Source organism: Pelophylax lessonae (genome assembly GCF_965119305.1).
Source record: "Pelophylax lessonae genome assembly, chromosome: 12".
In the NCBI taxonomy this organism is placed as follows: Eukaryota; Metazoa; Chordata; class Amphibia; order Anura; family Ranidae; genus Pelophylax; species Pelophylax lessonae.
Window position 1 is genome coordinate 38,944,889 of NC_138779.1, and position 24,155 is coordinate 38,969,043.

At 45.9% G+C, this 24,155-nt stretch overlaps 1 protein-coding gene across 1 annotated transcript in view; it reads right to left on the minus strand.

Annotated features, from left to right (window-relative positions):
* Nucleotides 1–24,155, minus strand: part of LOC309568470 (uncharacterized protein C1orf50 homolog) — a 40,687-nt gene that overhangs the window by 11,008 nt on the left and 5,524 nt on the right. The window contains exons 2-4 of the mRNA XM_082274144.1: nt 23,808–23,923; nt 20,599–20,685; nt 13,798–13,929 (exon numbers count right to left, since the gene is read on the minus strand). Of these exons, the coding sequence (XP_082130270.1) occupies nt 13,798–13,929; nt 20,599–20,685; nt 23,808–23,923 (335 nt within the window). The remainder of the gene's footprint in view (nt 1–13,797; nt 13,930–20,598; nt 20,686–23,807; nt 23,924–24,155) is intronic.

Here is a 24,155-nt window from a genome sequence, read left to right on the forward strand (position 1 = left end):
GCCACTGACTCACGACCTGCGACCAGGGGGATCAGCCCGAGACCCAGTCCGCATGATCCTCTTCATCCGAAGAACTAACTAACGCTGACAAAATAACAGCTAAGTAAAAGGTAGAGAGAAAAACTCAAACAAAATTTTAAAAAGAAGAAAGAGTCTGGGACAGAAAGTCCCAGCACAGAGAGAGCCAGCCACTCCTGACAAGCTAGACATTAAAACTGAGATATGGTTGCAGGAAGTAGGAGGGTATTGACTGAGGGGACCACCCCTTGAGGGTGGGATATGTTAAAAGCTTTATTGTTAACATATTCTGTTGCCTAGCTACTCCTTCGGAGCAAAGTCTAATACCCCATATGTGACGAATATGAAGAGGCGGCGACTGTCGGAGGACGTAAGAGAAAAACTGATTTGCTGTAGCAGAGAGAGAGAGGATGTACCCTCTGGGACTGCCCCTAAGGTGTGGCCAGAGTGTTTTCTTTCCTGTCTAGTCCTACTCCTGTAGAGGGCAGCATAACCCGAGTGTGTTGAATCAACGAGGACTACGTCTGTCAATGAGCGACAGAGAAATAGGGTTTCCATCCGTTCAGATTTGACGGATCGGATCGGGTGTCAGCGGACATGTCTCCGCTGACATCCGATGCCCCATAGAGATGCATGGGGGGGACCGTTCAGATCCGCCAAAAAAACGGACAGGCAGATCTGAACGGTCCGCCTGTGTGAAAGGGGCCTTAAACTAACAAGATGATAAATGTATCAAGCACATCACACAGTACAGCATCATCCAATTTACACTGCATCATATCATGTGGTAGGAGAAGGTGAAGAACCGATAGTCTAACGAGTTTTGAGGACCAGCCTCTTCCTCGGAGCCTCTGGCATACAACTAGCATTATTATGTGGCTCTGTCAACAAGTGACATACCATTTTTATTACATCTAAGGAGTACCTTTGCATTAGAGCTGCACGATTCTGGATAAAATGAGCATCACAATTTTTTTGGTTAGAATAAAGATCAGAATTATCGGGCGTAACATTTTTTAGCATTATACAAAAAATTTAGCTAACTTTACTGTTTCATTTTTTTTTTTTTAATTTATTAAAGTGTATTTTTTTCCCAAAAAACTGCATTTGAAAGACTTCTGCCCAAATACAGTGTGACATAAAAGATTGCAAAAATCACCATTTTATTCTCTAGGTTCTCTGCTAAAAAAAAAATTGGATTTTTGTCTTACTGTAAAATCCCTTTCTCTGAGGTTCACTGATGGACACAGGTCTATATCTTCAGACCATTGGCGTTTCTGCTGCTCTCTCTTCAGGACTGTAGGACTAGGTGTAAACCTTTTTGGTTACGCACCTGGGGCAGTCCCAGAGGGTATACCATCACTTCCTGCTATAGGATTTCAGTTTGTAACAAGCAGTGTCGCAAGAACATAAAACTCAACCCAACAGGTGCGGGTGCTGTGTCCATCAGTGAACCCCAGAGAAAAAATAATTTACTGTAAGAAAAAAATCCAGTTTTCTCTTTGTTCACTGATGGGACACAGCTCCATGTCTTCAGACCATTGGGATGTCCCAAAGCAGTGTCAATGTGAGGGGTGGAAAAAACCACAGCAATACGTAGAATTCCCAACAAGGCTAAACATAGCAACCAGGTAAAAACAGGAGCTCAACTAGTAATAGGAGCTCACCATCAGGGAAAAAAAATGACACCCTCAAGAAGCGTAAGCATCCGCAGCCTGCAAAACTTTGCGGCCAAAACGTTGCATCCGAAGATGCAAGTACATCTGCCTTATAAACTTTGTGAATGTGTGTACAGACGACCACGTTGCCGCCTTGCACACCCGAACCACTGACGCCAGACGGAAGGCACAGGGAAAGGAAGAACCTGACCCTTAATGGAATAGACCTGCACCACCGTCTGCCTGATCCACTTGGAAATGATCGCAGCAGATGTGGCCTGCCTCTTATGAGGTCCATCCGTAAGAACAAACAAAGAATCAGATTTTCTAATCGGTTCAGTCACTGCCAGGTACATCCGAATCACCCTTACCACATCCAAGGAATGTAAGGCAATTTCCTTAGGATGTTTCGGGTTAGGATATAGGGACGGTAACACAATATCCTCATTCAAATGATAAGAAAAAGCAAAAATTCCATTTAAAAAATAAAAAATGCCAGGACTGCCATGGGCGTCCGCAGAACTTTTTTCAAGAGGGGGCATCATTTTAAGGTCACCCATGCTCCACCTCTTTTCAACAATGTCATGAAGGGGAGGGGCTTAGTCATCACACTTATTTTAAGTATTTATTTTTAAAAGCGTAAACAGCAGCATTTATTTTTAAAGCATTTTTTAACCTAAAAAAAAAAAAAAATGATCCTGTTCCCTTAAAGCATGTTATACAGTACAGTGCTTGTGCTGTGTAACTTGGCCCCTTCTATCACCTAAAATACCTGGCTGATCCTGCCTGGCTATGTCCTCCCCTCTGTAAACGGACCACAGTATACCATAGCTGCTGAACCCTGACACTGTGGTCAGTTTACGTGCCTCCCATCATCCGCAGCCCTCTTGTCCTCCTCTGTCCTCTCGAACCCCTCTCTCTCCCTGCCTGTCTGTTTCTGTGTCAGTGCCCGCCCCCTCCCCTCCTGCTGCTGTAGTAGTATCATTTAAAGTTTCATATCCTGTCTACAGTCTGTTTAATAATCCTGTGTCCCCCTGTGTCTGTGTTTTATAAAAATAAGCCATTCTTTACAAGTTTCAGAGCGCCACTCGTCGCTCAAGTGACACACCGCCTCTTCCCTCCTCTCCCCCTCACCTACTCCTCCCCTCCCGACTGACATCAGTGAGGAATCCTCGGCCCCACCTGCTGCAGGCAGCTGTTAGACGGGGAGAAGAGAGAGCCGACGGGTCACGTGAGCGGTGCTCGGCTCTCTGAAAAATTGAAAAGAACGGCTTATTTTTTTAAAACACAGACACACAGGATTATTAAACAGACCAGACAGGATGGTATAAAGTGGCTTAACAACCACTTGAAAGGGGAAGTTGAGATTCCAGGGGGGGGGGGGGAGGGGGAATTTGCCCCCCCTTGCCCCTACCTGCAGACTCCCATGAGGACTGCAGATCCCAGCAGAGAGCCAGGTCCTTACTCCTGATTAGGCAGAAAAAACTGAAATCCTATAGTAGGAAGTGATGGTTTACCCTCTGGGACTGCCTTAGGGGCGTAACCAAAAAAAGGTTTCCGCCTGGTCCTACTCCTGAAGAGAGAGCAGCATAAAGCCCAATGGTCTGAGGACATGGAGCTGTGTTTGTTAGTAAACGAAAGAGAAATATATTTACAGTATCTCACAAAAGTGAGTACACCCCTCACATTTTTGTAAATATTTTATTATATCTTTTCATGTGACAACACTGAAGAAATGACACTTTACTACAATGTAAAGTAGTGAGTGTACAGCTTGTATAACAGTGTAAATTTGCTGTCCTGTCAAAATTACTCAACACACAGCCATTAATGTCTAAACCGCTGGCAACAAAAGTGAGTACACCTCTAAGTGAAAATGTCCAAATTGGGCCCAATTAGCCATTTGCCCTCCCCGATGTCATGTGACTCATTAGTGTTACAAGGTCTTAGGTGTCAATAGAGAGCAGGTGTGTTAAATTTGGTGTTATCGCTCTCACTCTCTCATACTGGTCACTGGATGTTCAACATGGCACCTGAATGCAAAGAACTCTCTGAGGATCTGAAAAAAAGAATTGTTGCTCAGTGCTCAGACCATAAGCCGCACACTGCATCAAATTGGTCTGCATTGGCTGTCGTCCCCCAGAAGGAAGCCTCTTCTAAAGATGATGCACAAGAAAGCCTGAAAACAGTTTGCTGAAGACAAGCAGACTAAGGACATGTCTTACTGGAATCATGTCCTGAGGTCTGATGAGACCAAGATAAACTTTTTTGGTTCAGATGGTGTCAAGCGTGTGTGGCAGCAACCAGGTGAGGAGTACAAAGACAAGTGTGTCTTGCCTACAGTCAAGCATGGTGGTGGGGATGTCATGGTCTGGGGCTGCATGAGTGCTGCCAGCTCTGGGGAGCTACAGTTCATTGAGGGAACCATGAATGCCAACCTGTACTGTCACATACTGAAGCAGAGCATGATCCCCTCCCTTCAGAGACTGGGCCGCAGGGCAGTATTCCAACATGATAACGACCCCAAACACATCTCCAAGATGACCACTGCCTTGCTAAATAAGCTGAGGGTAAAGGTGATGGACTGGCCAAGCATGTCTCCAGACCTAAACCCTATTGAGCATCTGTGGGGCATCCTCAAACGGAAGATGGAGGAGCACAAGGTCTCTAACATCCACCAGCTCCGTGATGTCGTCATGGAGGAGTGGAAGAAGACTCCAGTGGCAACCTGTGAAGCTCTGGTGAACTCCATGCCCAAGAGGGTTAGAGCAGTGCTGGAAAATAATGGTAGCCACACAAAATATTGACATTTTGGACCCAATTTGGACGTTGTCACTTAGGGGCATACTCAATTTTGTTGCCAGCAGTTAATGGCTGTGTGTTGAGTTATTTTGAGGCGACAAATTTACACTGTTATACAAGCTGTACACTCACTTTACATTGTAGCAAAGTGTCATTTCTTCAGTGATGTCACATGAAAAAAGATATAATAAAATATTTTACAGAAATGTGAGGGGTGTACTCACTTTTGTGAGTATATATATATATATATATATATATATATATATATATATATATATATTTTTTTTTTTTTTTTTTTTTAAACAGGGGGGGGGGGGGGTATTTGGGACTTTACAAACCTTACAATTGAGTCTCCATCCCTATATGCGACAAAGCAAAATAACACAAAAGTGTTCAAAAAAGTTTGGGACTTTATATGGAGATGTGACCATATACTCCTGATTGGAGATCTAGGTTTGTTTATTCATTGGATACATTGTTGTTTACGTATATGTATCCTTTCTAGATACTTGAATTGTGCCTGCTCCTGATGAAGTGACTTTTCACGAAACGCGTTGAGCCTAATAGGAGGCAATTCTTATAATTGCAAGTTCAATTTATTGGTTTTTATCCAGATGTATTGACCCTATTACTAACGGATGTTCTAATAAACATACGATTCTTTCTATATATATTTATTTTTCTGTGTTTACCTATGTGCCCTTATTAATTATCACTATCATTATTTGTAAACTGGTACAACTCAAAGTCCTAAACTTTTTTGAACACACACAACACACACATATATATATATATATATATATATATATATATATATATATATATACACACACACACACACACACATATATATCTCAAACCTCGGCCAATGGAAAAACAAATGTATAGTTCCAGTCAGCTGAGAAAGGTAGTGTAATAAATATTGTATCAAGGCAGATTGTGTAAAATACAACTTAAAGCGTTTGTTACCCCAACATTTCATATTCCTGATATGTGTCTGCTGTACCATGTACTTGTATGAGGAAGTATCCTGTTCTCTTCGTTTTGCTTCCTTTATGTGAAATCCTTAGTGTTTCTGCTAATCCCCTTGCTTTCCTATTAAAAACGGACCACACTAAGCAAACGAGCACACTTTAGTCAGTTCTCTAGCTATGCTGGGAATTCAGTGTACTTTCCTCCAATGATCAGACTTGTCCTGACTCACTGGGAAGCTCAGTGTGCTGCTGCTTCTCCTCCCCCAGTTCTTATGCTCTCAGCTGAGAACAGAGGTAATGTGGTAAAAAAAAAGGTATTTATAATTTTTTTTTTTTTTTTATATATCTATACAAAATTTTTTTGCATTTAATTTCTCTTTTAAACTGAATGGGTTGTTTTACAAGGTGATCCTTTACAATCACTTTAACCTTTAAAAGTCTGAGTTGACCCTTCCAGTCTTAAGATTTCACAGCTGCTATCTAGGGACTGCTATAGAGCTGTGACAAGAGGGGAAGCAATAAAGAAATTACAACAGCCTCTAAGAACCAGTACTTCTAAACAGGATAGCAAAAGGAATGGTATAACACGAGAGGGTAGAAATATTGGAGGTGTCTAGGCCAAATTATTTTAAAAAGCTGCAGGTATGGGGCTTTTATTCTGATGTAGGCTTCACTAACTAGTGAGTGAATGACTTGGAAAAGCAATTCAGCCGGTCAAGTCTGAACTGCCTTCTATGCTTTCTTTAAAGAGTAACTCCACTTTTGTTGAGAAAAACTGAATTTTTGTAAAATCTTACCTGTAAAATTCCTTTCTCTGAGTCCTCCGACAGTCGCCGCCTCTTCATATTCGTCACATATGGGGTATTAGACTTTGCTCCAAAGGAGTAGCTAGGCAACAGAATATGTTAACATTAAAGCTTTTAACATATCCCACCCTCAAGGGGTGGTCCCCTCAGTCAATACCCTCCTACTTCCTGCAACCATATCTCAGTTTCAGTGGAATAGCAGTAGAGTATACAACCAAACCCCAAAAGAGGGGCGGGGGCGGCGACTGTCGGAGGACTCAGAGAAAGGAATTTTACAGGTAAGATTTTACAAAAATTCCGTTTTCTCTTACGTCCTCCGACAGTCGCCGCCTCTTCATATTCGTCACATTTGGGGACGTCCCAAAGCAGTGCAAACATGAGGGGTGGGAAACGCATCCGCGCCGAAAGGCAACGCAGTCTCCGCATCAAAGAAAGGAACCTTACCAAAGGAAGGAAGCCAGCTGGGCTACAGGAAAAACAAGTGCTCAACAGGAGCAACAACCCAGGAAAAGACAAAATAACCAGGGGATAAAAAAACTTATCCCAACAGCCAGAGGTCCCCAACAAGGGACCCTAGGGAATTGCCGCACTAAGAACCTTGCGGCCATAGGAAGCATCCGCCGATGCCTGAACATCTACTTTGTAGAATTTTGTGAAAGTATGCACGGTCAACTAGGTCGCCGCCTTACACACCTGGGCTACAGAAGCCCCATGACGACAGGCCCAAGACGTACTCAGAGATCTAGTAGAGTGCGCCTTCACAGGCACAGGGGGAACCTTCCCCTGCAAGGCATACGCCTGTTCAATGGTCTGCCTGATCCATTTGGCGATGGTAGAGGCCGACGCCGCCATGCCCTTCCGAGGACCCTCTGGAAGAACAAACAAGGAGTCCGTCTTTCGAAAAGACTCAGTTGATTTAAGGTAAACCCTTATCGCCCGAACAACATCCAAAGAATGTAATCTCACCTCCTTTGGATGTTTAGGCTTCGCGCACAGCGAAGGCAAGACAATATCCTCATTAAGATGGAATTCCGAAACTCGCTTCGGAAGAAAAGAAGGATTAGGTCGCAAGACCACCTTATCCAAATGAACAACCAGATACGGAGACTTGCAGGACAAAGCCGCCAGCTCCGACACTCTGCGAGCCGAAGTGATCGCAACCAAAAAGGCGACCTTTTTGGACAACATAGACAACGAGATCTCCCTGATCTGTTCAAAAGGAGCACGTTGTAACACCGATAGAACGAGATTCAAGTCCCAAGGGGGCAGAGGATCCCTCCTAGGAGGAACCAGATGCCGCACACCCTGAACAAAAGTGCCAACCAAGGAGTTGGAAGCCACGGGACGTTGAAACAGAAGGGCCAGCGCAGACACCTGACCCTTTATCGTAGCCAGCGCCAAACGCTGATCGACACCCGTTTGAAGGAAGGACAGCACTCGGGAAACCGAGTACGTGCGGGGAGAAAACCCCCTGGACTCACACCAGGCAAAATAGGCCTTCCAAGTACGGTAATAAACCTTCCCCGAGGAAGACTTCCTCGCGTTGATCAAGGTATGAACGACCTCTGGGGAGAGACCCTTCTCCTTCAGGACCTCGGTCTCAACAGCCAGGCCGTCAAAGCCAGCGACTGTAAAGCAGGATGGAATATCGGTCCTTGAGACAGGAGATCGTCTCGAAGAGGCAGACGCCACGGGGCGTCGACCGCCAGATTCACGAGGTCTGCGTACCAGGACCGGCGAGGCCAGTCCGGTGCCACAAGAATCACCGTGCTGCGTTCCGAGTGTAACCTGCGAAGGAACCTGGACAGCAACTGAATCGGTGGAAAAGCGTACATCAGCCTGTACTGATGCCACGGGGCCACTAACGCGTCCGACGCGTCTGCCCGAGGGTCGCGCGTCCTTGCCACGAACCTTCTCACCTTGTTGTTGAGACGAGACGCGAACAGGTCCACATCTGGAAGACCCCACTTCGCACACAACATCTGGAAGACAGCCGGGTGGAGAGACCATTCCCCCTGATCCAGGGTCTGGCGACTCAGATAGTCCGCCTGCCAGTTCTCCACCCCCGGAATGTGAACCGCCGTTATCGCCGGGACATGAGTCTCGGCCCAAGACAGAATGTCGGCCACTTCTCGAGCCGCTCGGGCACTCCTGGTGCCCCCTTGGTGGTTGATGTAGGCCACCGCCGTGGCATTGTCCGTCTGCACCCGAACCGGGCAGCCCTGCAGCCGGTCCGTCCAGCGATGAAGACAGAGATTTATCGCACGCAATTCCAGAATGTTGATCAGAAGGGAGGACTCCCCCTCCGACCAAGTCCCCTGGGCGGACAGAACGCCCAGAACACCACCCCAGCCCGACAGGCTGGCATCCGTGGTGATTACCGTCCATGAGATAGGACGAAACGACTTGCCCCCGGACACCATCGGGGACTGGAGCCACCACAGAAGGTCTCTTCTGGTGCGATGACTCAACGAGATTTGAAGATCCAGAGATTGAGGTCGCCCATCCCACATGGACAGGATCTCCGCTTGGAGACCCCGCGTGTGAAACTGGGCGAAGGGAATCGCCTCGAAGGCCGAGACCATCAATCCCAGACATCTCATGCACGTCCTCAGAGACGAGTGCGGAACGTCCCTGAGGGACCTGACTTCCTCCTGAAGAGTTCTGAGTTTGTCTTCCGGCAGGAAGACCTTCGCCTGCACCGAGTCCAGAATCATTCCCAGGTAGGGAAGACGAACCGACGGACTCAGTGTCGACTTTGGAAAATTTATCGTCCAACCAAACTCCTGCAGAGTTTGCATCGTGACAGACAGGTCCTTCTCCAGACCCTGGCTGGTCGCAGACCGAATCAGAATGTCGTCCAGATACCCCAGGACAGAAATGCCCTGGGCCCTCAATAATGCCAGAACCGGTGCAAGCACCTTGGTGAAGACCCGCGGAGCCGAGGCGAGACCAAAAGGCAACGCCACGAACTGGTAGTGATCCTCCGCAATGGCAAATCGAAGGTACCTCTGGTGACCCTCGAAAATGGGGATGTGAAGATACGCATCCTTCAAATCGATGGAGGCCATGAATTCCCCCGGAACCAGGGCAGCCACCACCGACCGCAGGGATTCCATGCGGAACTTGCGAACCCGCACAGAGCGGTTCAGAGCCTTCAAGTCCAGAATTGGACGAACCTTGCCCTCCTTTCTGGGCACGGTGAACAGATTGGAATAAAACCCCCGAAATCTGTCCCGATGAGGCACCGGAACTACCACTCCCTGAGCCCTCAGGTCCCGCACCGCCAGGTGCAGGTCCCGTAAACGCTCTGGAGACAGTTGAAGATTTGAGGGAAAAAATCTGCTCTCTGGCCGAGAGAGAAACTCGATCTTGTAACCAGATCGAACAATCTCCTGAACCCATCTGTCCCGCACGCGGGCCAACCAGGGCTGAAGAAAACCGAGCAAGCGTCCCCCCACCCCAAAACTGGGTGAGGGCGCCCCTTCAGGCCGCACTGTTATGGGTTGCGGATCCGGATTGACCGGACTTCTGTTTTTCAGACCAGGGCTTCTTCTGAGAGCCTTGACCTTTGAACGGTTTGCCCTTGTAGTGCGACCGAAAGGCACGAAAGGACCCCTGAGGGGGCCGAAAATTAGCATGCTTCTTCCCAGAAGTCCCCTTAGCCTTGGGGAAATGGGGCAAGAGAGTGCTCTTACCTCCGGTGATCCCCTTAATCAACACATCCAAGGACTCCCCAAAAAGGCGAGACCCATCACAAGGTAGATTGGCTAAGGTCTTACGTGAAGACTGGTCCACCGACCAACATTGCAACCAAACCAGGCGGCGAGACAACACCGCCACGCTGTGCACACGTGCAGCCAACGGGACTAGGTCCAAGTCCGCATCACACAGATACATGACACCCTGGTGGATTTGATCCACCATATCCAGGGTCGCCGGCGAGGCCGAATCGGCCACTAGGACGCGCCTAAGCATCTGCGTCCAACTTGCGACCGCCTGGGCCGCCATGAGAGAGGCAAACAGAGCCTTAAGCATAGAACCCGTAACAGAATAAGTATGACGGGCAAGAGACTCCAATCTCCTATCCGTGGCATCACGGAACACAGGGGAATCCTCTGCAGGAATCGCAGTGGATTTGTTTAAAACCGCAATTGCGTGATCCACTGGGGGTGGCACACCCCACCTTTCATCAGTGGAAGGCGAGAAAGGATAACGCAGCTTGAACCTACTTGGTACAGCAAAAGGTTTGCGCAGATTGCGCCATTGTTCCTTAACAGCGCGCTGAAAATCATCATTGCAGGGAAAAACCTGCGGCGTCCTGCGTTTTCTCTGCGTCCCATAATCCGCCAAGGCAGCGGGGGGACACACTTCATCCTGCAAACGCAGCGTTAGTTTTATGGAAGCAATCAAATCATCCATGATTGCAAGCTCTTCAGGCGAGCCAGGGGGAGAATTATCAACCCCTTCAACTTCAGCCTCCACCTCGGACCCCACTAGATCCAGGGAGGAGCGGGACCCCGATAAGGAGGCCCCCGCCATAACAGCCCCATCACCTTCACCCTCAGAATCAGCCACCAGCATCTGCACCTGAGCAGCAAGGCCAGCCACAATAGTGGCTAAATCCCCCCCGGGGGGGAAACAGCGGTCCCCTGGCTTTCCACCAAGGCGGAAGGACCTAGGAAATTTGCCCTCCTGAGAATCCATTGCCCCTATTACAAATGCCGGATAATAAAGGGTTAACTGCCCCTTTAACAAGCGCGGCGAGCGCAGCCCACCGCACCACACACAAGCACAATGAGACCCCCACAGGGACAATAAAACTGACACAGGCAATGGATAAGAAGGATATAACCTGAGGAGACCCTCGCCGCTGCTGCTGCTGCCTCGATCGGTGTTCCTGGAGAAGAGGAAGTGATGCTGCCAGGGCGCTCTATGAAAGCCTATGGGAGGCTACAAGAAAATGGCCGCCATGCATGTAGAACATGCGGCCGGAGCGAGTGCAGGCAAAATGGTGCCGTTTGGCGCCGAAACCGCCGCTCCACAGTACAGTAATGCACACATGTCATCCATGTATATAAAAACATGTCAGATCGCCGCAGCGATCGCTGTATAGTGCCCAAACATGCCACAAAACATGCCCCACAGCACACAGCTTCTCACACTGACAAGGCTGACACACACAGTGTCACACAGCTCCCCCCCCCTTGCAGCCCACAGCATGCAGCCGAGTGACAGGGAGACAAACAGTGTGAACAGAGGCAGGTTACACAGTCCCAGACTGACACCCCCCCAGACAGACAGGTCCCCACATAGATACACTTACCTCACAATGGCGTGGGGGACCCGCACAGGCGAACAAGCCGCTGCACATGAGGCAGGGAGAGTCGCATACAAGACGCACAGAATGGGGGTTAAGAAACCGCACAGCGTCCAGTGAGGTAGCCACCTCACCAATCATCCCTGCACCGAACAGGGATGGGTCGTTCACTGTGCCAGGAGCGTTACCTGGCTGAACGCTCGATGGCAGGCTGGGAAGCCACTGACCCACGACCTGCGACCAGGGGGATCAGCCCGAGACCCCGCCCGCATGATCCTCTTCATCCGAAGAACTAACTAATGCTGACAAAAAGAACAGCTAAGTAAAGGTAGAGAGAAAACTCAAACAAAAAATCAAAAAAGAAGAAAGAGTCTGGGGCACAAAGCCCCAGCACAGAGAGAGCCAGCCACTCCTGACAAGCTAGACATTGAAACTGAGATATGGTTGCAGGAAGTAGGAGGGTATTGACTGAGGGGACCACCCCTTGAGGGTGGGATATGTTAAAAGCTTTAATGTTAACATATTCTGTTGCCTAGCTACTCCTTCGGAGCAAAGTCTAATACCCCATATGTGACGAATATGAAGAGGCGGCGACTGTCGGAGGACGTAAGAGAAAATAACATTCCCCTCTGGGTGATCTCTGTACATTGCAGGGATTTTAACAAACTTTGTTGCAGATTCCTACCTTTTATTATTCTGAATAAATCACTGTTTGTTCCTCTGTGCTGAGTGGGTCAAATTGGAGTGGTTTCATAATTATCTATCAGCTGCAGCAGCTGCAGGGCTCTAATGAAAAATCTGCTGGAAGAAACCCCTTTAGACGTGTTCCTATTGAGAGTATCTCACCAAAAATGACATTTTTGTTGCAGGGGGGATGCCAGAAATCTGTCTAAAACCCCCCCCCCCCAAAAATGAAAAAAAAAAAAAAAAAAAACCCCTGTAAGACCAGGGCATAATGAGCTAGCATGCATTGCATACTAGCTTATTATGAAATACTTACCTTAAAACGAATCCCCCCACAGTGCCGCCCGCTCAGCGACAGGACGGCCAACATGTTCGGCCATCCTGCTTCGCGCCCTCCGGCCATCTGATTGGCCGAAGGCGCGATGACATCACTCCCGTGCATGCGCGCGGGAGCCACCGTTCATGGCACAGGTCTCTGAAGGAACGGCACGGGTGGCCACACCTTCAGAGCGCATGCGCCGATGACGTAATTGGCTTAGAATGAAGCCCCCCCACAGTGCCGCCTGCTCAGCGACAGGACAGCCAACGTGTTCGGCCGTCCTGCTTCCTGGTTCGCGCCCTCCGGCCATCTGATTGTCCGAAGGCGGATGACATCACTCCCGCGCAAGCACGCGGGAGCTGCCGTTTACTGCACAGGGCTCTGAAGAAAAGGCAAGAATGGCCATTCCTTCAGAGCGCATGCGCCGATGACCTCATTGGCTGCATTAAAAGTAAATATCTCCTAAACGGTGCAAGTTTAGGAGATATTTACAGTACCTATCAGGAAGCCTCATTAAAGGCTTACCTATAGGTACAAGTTCTAAGAAAGGGTTTACAACCTCTTTAATGCAGACTTCTGGGAAAATTGTTGAGCCAATCACACAAGCAGGAAATGATATTTCTGGGGGTGTGGTCAGTATACATTCTGTGTACAGAACTACTCCAGGTAGCCATATTGCATTGCATTTTCAGAAAATACAACAGCTGCAGATTGAAAAGGAAAGAATTTTTAATAACATTCAATTACAATAGGATTTGTTTCGCAATTGTATACACTATATTGTTTTTTCTTTATTTTCTGATTTTTTTTCCCTTGAAAGTGGAGTTACCCTTTAAGTGATTGGCTATGGATGCTCTTTCTTCCATTTTTTTTTTTTTTTTTAAAGAAACATTGTGAAGGTAGGGAACAAACATGGGTTGGAGCAGAGGACGGCTGTGGGAACGTAGTTTCGGGCACCCATAATCATGAGGTGACAAGCTCCTGATCTGGACAAATTAGGCCTCTTTCAGGAAACCCTAATTCCACTGGGAAGCTGAGAAGCCACACAACAACACCTGTCAGCCTTATTCACCCCCCCCCCCTTCAAACAGAAGAAAACAAGACACTCAGCCAAGCCTAGTGTTTGTACACTCAATGCCAGAGAGTGATCTGAGCATTCTTCATGGTCTAGGAGTGGATTTTGAATGAGTAAAAGGTTAAAGCCCCTTGGTCTTACCTTTGGAGAGAGAATAGAAAAGTACCTCTGCCCACTTTCTCGTTTATACAAGTAATAGATATTTCCAGGTTTCTTTACCACATTGCACGCTGCGTGGTGTAAATCTGCATCTCTCTTGGCATCTTCCAATACCTGCGTACAATGGAGACATTTAATTGAGAAGATTGATTCTAAAATACTTCCTGTGTTCAGTTCATAGGATATACAAGGCAAAAATCTCCTGGAATTTATATAGATTTATGACACTAATTCTGGTGACAACTGTCTAAAGGGATTTCCCTCAATTTGGAGACAAGTGTGGCTAAATGAAGTAAAGGGAAATCTCCTCAATGGAACACAGATGGCAAAAAAAACTGTCAGGAGGTAAAACCATCCCCTGCTTTATTTAAAATGTTAAAAAAAAAAAAAAAAAAAAAAAAACGTTTTGGACTTTTGTTCTACTTTAGGGTTTATTCACACTAGATGTGTTGGGTCTGCACTGGCAGCTTTTTCCAGAACAGCCCCAACACACAGTGTCAGGGGGCACTCTTTAAGTCTAGAGGAAAAGAAATGTAATCTTCAAATTACGTAAAGCTTTCTTCACTGTAAGGGTCCTTTCACACGGCCGCTCCGTGTGTCCGCAAATCATCCCATCCGTTTGCGGATGATTTGCGGACATAATGTAAGTCAATGGCATTGCGGATGTCAGCGGAATACCATCCGCTGACACCCGATTTTCCTCCTTTCAGTTCTGTTCTGTTTTTTCGAATGGAACAGAACCCTATTTTTTCATCCGTGTAAAAAACGGAAAGGAAGGAAAATCGGATGTCAGCGGTATCATCCGCTGACATCCGCAGTGCCATATACTTACATTATGTCCGCATATCATCCGCAAGCGGATGGGATGATATGCGGGCACACGGAGCGGATGACAGAAATGTCATCCGCTCCGTGGAAAAAAAAAAAAAGTCCCGCAGCCGTCCTTTCACACGGGCGTTCCGTATGTCCGTTTTTTATCCCATCCGTTTGCGGATGAAAAACGGACATAATGTATCTCTATGTAAATACGGATGTCAGCTGATGATCATCAGTTGACATCCGTTTTTTGTCAGTTCAGTTCAGTTTTTTGGAATGGAAGAGAACCCTATTTTTTCTTCCGTTCAAAAAACGGAACGGACGCAAAAACGGATGTCAGTGGTGTCATCCGCTGACATCCGTATTTACATAGACATACATTATGTCCGTTTTTCATCCGCAAACGGATGGGATGAAAAACGGACATACGGACCGGATGACACAAGTGTCATCCTTGTCAGTTTCAAAAAAAAAAAAAAGGAACTGATCGGGCAAAAAAAACTGAACGCCCGTGTGAAAGGAGCTTTTAATGTACACGGGACGTTTTAAAAAGTCCATTGAACGCTGGAATTTAAATGACGTTTAAAACGTCCGTTGTGTCAGATCCTTTTTTAGAGGTCAAAAAATCATTCCCCTTTAACCACCTCCCAATAGTATACAGTAAAACCTTGGTTTGAGAGTAACTTGGTTTGAGAGCGCTTTGCAAGACAAGCAAATTTTTTAAATAAATTTTGACTTGATATACAAGCAATGTCTTGATATACAAGTAGTGTCATGTATAAAAAAGAAGAGAGGAGCCTCTAAAATGTAGCAATATGGTTACATTTAATGAAGGTTCAATATTTAGCAACTCACATGGTTGATGATTAAAACAGGCACATCTAAGTATGCAGGCATCTGGGGTAAAGCTGTCCACATAGACCGTCCTCTGCACAGCCATCTTCATCACACCCTTCCACGCACTCCACGAGTGATTCAAAGCCTCACTTTCAGATCGCTCCACTGCAGGCTATTCTTCCCGGTCACGATTGCAGACTGACAGTGGTGAGAGCCGGTGGTTCAGAAGATGGTCTATGTGGACAGCTTTACCCCGGATGCCTGCATACTTAGATGTGCCTATTTTAATCATCAACCATGTGAGTTGCTAAATGTTGAACCTTCATTAAATGTAACCATATTGCTACACTTAGAGGCTCCTCTTTTCTCTCTTATATTCTGTAGCTCTGCTAGATTTTGCTTCTAATCCCCTTGGGAAGGCTGCATATTGTGGATGGACATTTTATGGTTACACAACCTATCACATTGCTATAATCTTTGTATATAGACTATAAACTGAAGGACTTGTGGAACGAATCATCTGAGTTTCCATTATTTCTTATGGGGAAATTCGCTTTGATATAAGAGTGCTTTGGATTACAAGCATGCTTCCGGAACGAATTATGCTCGCAATCCAAGGTTTTACTGTATATACGTCCTGAGTTTAAATCTAAATACCGGTGTTATGGCAGCAGATAGCTGCCATAACCCTGGTATTTTTTTAAACTGCAGGCGATGGGCTTTTCGATAAGGGTGGTCCCAGGGGCGGATTCGCCGCGAGATCACCCTCCGGGATGGCGGAATAGGTGCCCCCCCCCCTCCCGCCGCGTCCCAGTCCTTTTCCTGGCTTACCGGACCCGCCGGCAGCGGGGAAAACGATCGGGTCCCGGATCCTCACAGACAGGATGTCGAGTGAGGGCAAGCTTGCCCTCACTCGACTCTATTGTCTTGGAGGACCAGAGCGATGGCAAACGTCGTTACCGAGCAACCGACTTAAAGGTCCCTTTTTTTTTTTTTGTCATTTTTTTTTTTTTCCTTTCCAACTTTATTAGTGTACTTGTGAGATCTGAGGACTTTTTGACCCCAGATCTCACAAAAAAGAGGTCCTGTCGTGCCTATTTCTATTACAAGGAATGTTTACATTCCTTGTAATAGGAATAAAAATGATCAGTTTTTTTTTTTTTTTTTTAAACGGTGTAAAAATAAAAAATAATAAATAAAATAAATAGTAAAAAAAATTAAAAAAATTAAAGCGTCCTGTCCCCGTTAGCTCGCGCGCAGAAGCGAACGCACACGGAAACCCCGCCCACATATGTAAACGGTGTTCAAACCACACATGTGAGGTATTGCTGCGATCGTTAGAGCGAGAGCAATAATTTGAGCCCTAGACCTCCTCTGTAACTCTAAGATGGCAACCTGTAGAAATTTTTAAAGTGTCGCCTATGGGGATTTTTAAGTACCAAAGTTTGTCGCCATTCCGTGAGCGTGCGCAATTTTGAAGCATGACATGTTGGGTATCTATTTACTCGGCGTAACATTATCTTTCACATTATGGAAAAAAATTGGGCTAACTTTAGTGGATTCTTATTTTTTTAATTCAAAAAAGTGATTTTTTTTCCAAAAAAATTGCGTTTGGAAGACCGCTGCGCAAATACGGTGTGATAAAAAATATTACAATAATCTCCATTTTATTCTCTAGGGTCTCTGCTAAAAAAAAATATATAATGTTTGGGAGTTCTAAGTAGTTTTCTAGCAAAAACAACTGATTTTAGCTTATAAACACCAAATGTCAAAAATAGGCCTAGTAGGCAAGTGGTTTAAACAGTAAAAACGCAAGCGCTAAACGCAGGTGACCACGTTTGGTCGCGTTTTCCGTTTGAAACGCCAGTAAACACACATTCTGAACATCCTGAACACAAATAATTACTTTCCAAAAAACGTCACTGAACTCAACTGCCTCTAAATGACTGTAAACTACCCGGTGTACATGGACAGATAAGATAACAGAGGGTTTCTGAAAAAAACGCCCAACTGCTCCTAAACATCCGTTTACAATTTCCAGTTCACATGAGGCCTAAGAGCTGTGAAAATGTGGAATAGACTCCCTCCAGAGCTGGTTCTGTCCAGCACAATAGCTTGCTTTAGGCTGGGTTCACACTTATGCGAATTGGATGCAGGTTTCCCTGCAACCAATTTGCATGACTCACTCTAAATGGAGCCGCGGCTAGTGTGATTCCGGCCTTCCAAAAAGGCCTTGATTCTTTCCATGTACATAACATAACTGGATACTAACATTTATAGGTATAGATGATCTAGGGAATATCCGATTGCCTCTTAGGGGTTCAGGAAGGAATTTTTTGCCCCTGCTGAAGCAAATTAGTTAGTTAATGCTTTGCTGGGTTTTTTGGCTTCCTCTGGAACAACTGTGGGTATAGGATTGTGATATATTTATTTTTTATTTTTAAGGGGTGATCTGTCAATCAGATTCTGTGACAAGGGAGCAGGGGTGGGACGCAGGCCAGACCGCACTGCCTGTGGCATGCAAAAGTGCCCCTAGAGCTGCACGATTAATCGTTAAAAAATTGCCATCTCAATTCAACCCCCCTTATGATCTTAATCCGGTGTTCTATCAGATTTCCCTACCCACGTCATTTCCGGTTGAGATCAGCTGTGGATTAGTCATGCAGCAGCTTGTAGCCGTGTCACACGTCCTATTGGGCATGCGCAGAATAGGTAGGGAATTTTGAGAACATTGTAAGGGGTCAGGCAAAAGTCCTAGTGCGCATGCGCACCAACGGGTTGGGCAGCGGGATCTCTTATAACAAACATCCATCCGATCTCCATGGCCCACACTGCACTGACCCGACAATCTGATCTCCATGCCCCACACTGCGCCGACCCGACAATGAGACAGTGGGCGCGCGCGTGTGGGTAGGGAATAGGATGGTCCCATTGTCGGCTCGGCGCAGTGTGTGCAATGGAGATCGGATGTATTTTGTTATAAGAAATGCTGCTGCCCTATCCGTTGGTGCGCATTGCCTCATCCCTTACGATGTTATCAAAATGCCCTACCTATTCGGCGCATGCGCAGTAGGACGTGTGACACGGCTACAGATGGTGCATGACGAACCTGCAACGGAAATTACGTAGGTAGTGAAATCTGATGGGTTAGGGTTTTCTGATAGAACATCGGCATTTCCACGATTCAGTGCAGAGCCGTTGTCTGCTCAGAGCTCCTCTCAAAAAAAATAAATAAATAAAAAAAAAAAAAAAAAATTGCACCCAGTGTTTATCAACATTGCTCAGTGCAGAGATAAATAGAAACATTGTATCATTAGGTTCTTTTAGATTGAAAGGATGAACTTCGGTCTGCAAATGAGGTCAGTTTAACCAACTAAAGCAGAGTTCCAGCCGTTTTGTGTTTATTAAAAGTCAGTAGCTACAAAAGTGTAGCTGCTGACTTTTAATAAACACTCACTCACCTGTACCACGATCCAGGGATTCTACTGGCGGGAGCCTCTGTTCTCTCCCTCTTCTCACAAGTGTGAGTACCCAGCTGTGACAGCTTGCGGCTTCACAGCCGGGTGCACACTGCGCATGTGCGAGACGCGCTGCACTTCCTTAGTGGCCAGGCAATCTTCTGGGACCTGCGACGTGTCCCAGAAGATTTCAGGGAGGGAGGGGGAGAGGAAAATTTCCGCTCGAGCCCCCTAGGCAGCCCGAGTGGAAGTGGGATGGGTACCTGTCAAAACTAGGTACCCGCCCCAGTATGTCAGGGGTCGGGCGCTCTTAAAGCGGAAGTTACACTTTTGGGTTGAACTCCGCTTTAAAGACGAAGCTTTTTCTGACACTTGTTGCTTAAAAGTTAAAATTCGTATTTTAGAAAATTGCTAGAAAATTACTTCGAACCCCCAAACATTATATATATTTTTTTAGCAGAGACCCTAGAGAACAAAATGGCAGTTATTGCAATATTTTAGGTCACACTGTATTCGCGCAGCGGTCTTTCAAACACAATTTTTTGGGAAAAAATAACTTCAATTAAATAAAAAAATAAAAATAAAAACTAAACCGTAAAGCTTTTTTTTTTTTTTTAACCGGTTGCCAACCGCCGCACGACTATATACTGCGGCGGTCAGCCCCGGCCAGGCAAAGTGACGTATATATACGTCACTTGCCTGTCACTTCCTTGTGAGCCAATAGCGGGCGAGCATGCACCCGTGGACCGTGGAGGCGCGCGCCTGCCGCGGCTTGTTCACAGGGAAGTCAGTGCGTGTGATCGGCGGACCCAATGTCAAAAAAAAAAAAAAAAACGCAGATCGCCGCCATTACGCGTTAAAAAATAAATTAAAAAAAATGACATCAATTTCCCTTTGTTAGTAAACGCAATAACTTTTGCGCAAACCAATTAAAATACGCTTATTGCGATTTTTTTTTTTACCAAAAATATGTAGAAGAAAACAAATTAGCCTAAAATGTTAAAAAAAAATTTTTTCATTTCATATAAAAAATATTGTTATTTTTTCAAAATTGTCGCTCTTGTTTATAGCGCAAAAAGTAAAAATCGCACAGATGATCAAATACCACCAAAAGAAAGCTCTATTTGTGGGGGGGGGGGGGGGGAAGGACATAATTTGGGTACAGCGTTGCACGACCGCGCAATTGTCCGTTAAAGTAACGCAGTGCCGAATCACAAAATATGGCCTGGTCAGGAATGGGGTAAAACCTTCCGGTCTTAAAGCGGTTAAAAATACGCTCATTGAGAATTTTTTTGTCAAAGACATGTAGCTAAATACATTTTGGCCTAAATATATGACAAAAATTTAATATATTGGATATTTTTTGTAACTGTCAAAGTAGAAAAATATTATTTTTTCAAAATTGTCGCCCTTTTTTTTATTAATATTGCAAAAAATGAAAGGCGCAGAGGTGATCAAATACCACCAAAAGAAAGCTCTGTTTGTGGGGAAAAAAAAAAGGACATAAATTTTGTTTGGGTACAGGGTTGCATGACCGCGCAATTGTCAGTTAAAGTCGCACAGTGCCAAGTTGCAAAAAGTGGACTGGACGTAAAGCAGGAAAATCCTCCGGTGGTAAAGTGGTTAAGTTCAGGGAAAACACAAACTTCTACAGTACACTTCCAGTACTTACCCTCCTTGCTTGTTCCTGTAACACCCGGATCTGCTCCGCTATCACAGTCAGCTTGTTGCAGGCATTTGCTCTTATGAAATCATCAGCCTAGAGGTGACAAATAATGACTTTAGCATCAATAAACTTCAATCACAATACATCATGTGCAGTGATTATAACTGTAGCTGCTGAAGGACCTTGTAGAAAATGTCGGATAGTTTCTACTTTTCTCTCATTGGATCAGGATCATCTGCAGACAGTTGTTATTCCTTCCAAGTGCTCACTGGTCTAAGGCTACGTTCACATGTGGGCGTAGCGGATCGCGGGCAGAATTTCAGCGATTCTTCCCGCGATCCGGAATCATTGCAAATCGCGGGACGCCTGTGCGATGCCCGTGATTTGCAATAGCACCCCAAGCGATGTGCGATGTTGCCGCAATTTCCGCCTTCCGAATCGCGGTAACTTCGCGAAAACAGAATCGCGGGACACGACGCCCAAAAAGGTACAGGAGCTTCTTTTGTGCGCCATGCGTCCCGCAATTCTGTTTGCGCAATGTTACCGCGATTTGGCAGGTGGAAATCGCGGCAACATCACACAGCGTTTGGGGTGGCATTACAAATCACGGGCATTGCACAGGCGTCCCGCGATTTGCAATGATTTCCGGATCGCAGGCAGAATCGCGGTGATTCTGCCCGCGATCCACTACGCCCACATGTGAACTTAGCCTAAAGGTGTGTGGTTCAATTCACATTTCACCATTGGGGATGAAGCACCCAGTCTTTGGGTGACAGCTGCCTACTGTTGCTATGGCCTCTCCAGAAGGGCTCAGCCATGGGTGGAACAATTCCTGTACAAAGCACTGTATTAGAAGCTCATTTGCATGTAATCTAAACTCTTACCCTAAGATTCGGAGTACCAGCCTATATTCTAAACAGTATGTACAGCTGCTAATAGCAAACATAATTATACTCCTGTCATTCTAACAACTAATAAACGGTTCCATCTTCTAACCAGCTGCTCATGTTTATGAGGCATCCAACCTCAATCTGGTTTTCTATGACAATAAAAAGTTGTACAGGCACGTTACTAGGCTTACTTCCAAATATTGGCCTTGGTGGGTAGGATAGTGGTAGAGGCTTAAAGGGATTGTAAAGGCAGAAGGTTTTTTGTTTTTATCTTAATGCATTCTATTCTTAATGCATTCTATGCAACAAAAAGGTGTGCAAAGTCTTAGTGCCTGTTCACACTTGTGTGCTGCGAATTTGCAGTGGATTCCGCACCGCATCCTAATCGCACTCCGTTCATGCGAACCGCTGCGGGTGTGTATGTTAATGACACCCTGAAATCTGTTTGCAAATTGCAGTGCTAAACACCCATGCAATCCGATTCCAGTGTGGCCAAAAAAAAAATCCTGCACATTTTTGGTGCGGATTGAGTGCGATTTAAGCTATACAGAATGGCTTAAATCGCACTGCTGAGGAATTGCATGTGATGTCAACAGGAATGCAGTAGTACGATTCCTGTTCAATATTGCATGCGGTTCCTGCACTGCATAGTGCGAATCGGCACTTACTGTTTGTATCCCCTACAACAGTGGTCCTCAACCCTGGCCTACAGGGCCCACTAACAGGCCAGGTTTGTAAGATAACTGAAATACATACCAGGTGATATAATTTGATGCTCAGTGACTGCAGTACTCTAGTCTGCATCTCCCCAAGGTAATACTTAAAATCTGGCCTGTTAGTGGGCCCTGAGGACCGGAGTTGAGGACCACTGCCCTACAAGACCGCTACAGCCTTATCACAAAGGCCTGCCACACATACAGCTCTGCAATCTGCAAAGCTCCTGTTCCCCACTGATTGGAGAGTTTGGACTCTGAACTCTGAAGAGAGAAAACTGCTTTCACACAGAGCATGCTGGCAGGGGACAGGCTTTTTTACTCAGGCTGTGACTGCTTTCTTTAAAAAAAAAAAAAAAAAAAAAAGCCTTTGCACATGTTTTTTGTGCACCTAGAATTTGTCTTTTTTTAAAATAGTTTTTTTGAGTTGAAATTCACCAACACACATTCCAATAGGTTTTACAATTTAATATGTACAGGTTGTATTGTACAAAAACCTCAGCTTTGAGATCTTCCTCTTCATCTTTTTTACAAGGCATTTTAATCTGCTTTTTAGAAACTGCAGAAAATAAAGGGAGGAACCATAAAATATTGACGATTGAGGCAAAATAAATGATTAAAGTTGTTGTAAAGGCTCAAGGTTTTTTACGTTCATGCAACAAGGCAACAACATCAGCCCCCACTTATACTTACCTGAGCCCGATCTCAATCCAGCGATTTGAACGAGAGCAGCAGCTCCCACAGTTCTCTTCCCCCTCATTGGCTGAGACAGCAGTGGGAGCCATTGACTACCGCTACTGTCAATCACAGCCAATGAGGAGAGAGGAGAGGCTAGCAGCGCTCTGTGTATAAATGGACACACAGAGCAGCGGCTTGGGAGCTTGTTATGGGGCACTCGGCAGAAAGAAGGGGCCAGGAGGGGACCCAAAAAGAGGAGGATCAGGGCTGCTCTGTGCAGAATCCCTGCATAGAGCAGGTAAGTCTAACAGGTTTGTTATTTAATAATAAAAAAAAAATCTCCCTTTAGTGCCGGTTCACACTATAGCGTGTGCGGCGATCTCATGTAATATTGGAGCGCACTGCTCCTTCATTACATGCGATCGGATGTGCAGTGCGAATTCAACCATACACTTTGTATGGCTAAATTCGCACCGCACCCGCACAAAAGTCGCACATGACCCTTTTTTTCAGCCGCATCAGGATCGGATCGCATGGTGGTTCACACTTCTGCCATCCGATTCTGTGCGAACTGTAAAGATCGCACTGCTAAATGCGATCAAACTGGGGGGGTCGTTAACATTTCATTGACACCCCCTGCGTATCGCATATGGCAGTGTGAACTGCCAGATGTGCGTTTGCGACGCGGGAACAGGCTGCAAATTTCCAGCCTTCCCGCATCGCACAAGTGTGAACCGGCACTAAATATCACTTTAACTTTATAAATAGACCCCCTTGTTCTTAGCAGAGCTCAATTCTTTGTTCATGACGGATTTTATCCTCTAGTAGTGGTTGCACTACCATCTACAATCGCTGATTAGGAGTTGATGACACCCATTGACATCCTGGAATCTATTCTGATACAGTCACTCAAAAAACCAAGATGCATTCTGACCTTTTGCACCTGCTGGGCCAATTCCACGAGGTTGGAAGGGTCTCCTATACGATTAGTTTGATAGCTGCTGACCAGCTGGAGCCCCGAAGGGTTCGATCTGCTTTCTACCAAGGTCACTGAAACATAAAAGATCATATAAGTGTACAGTAATAAGTGATAGCGTTAAAAAAAAAAAAAAAAAAAAGTGCAAATAAGTGCGAGTTACAGGGAACCAATGCATAGCTCAATATATATTCTTGGCATTGCCGTGGTGCTAGGATGAATCGGCTCCCTTGCATTTCATCAGGAGTTACCTCTTCCCAGGCTGGCCAATCAACATGACTGAAGGTGTCAAATCTGGGCAAAGAT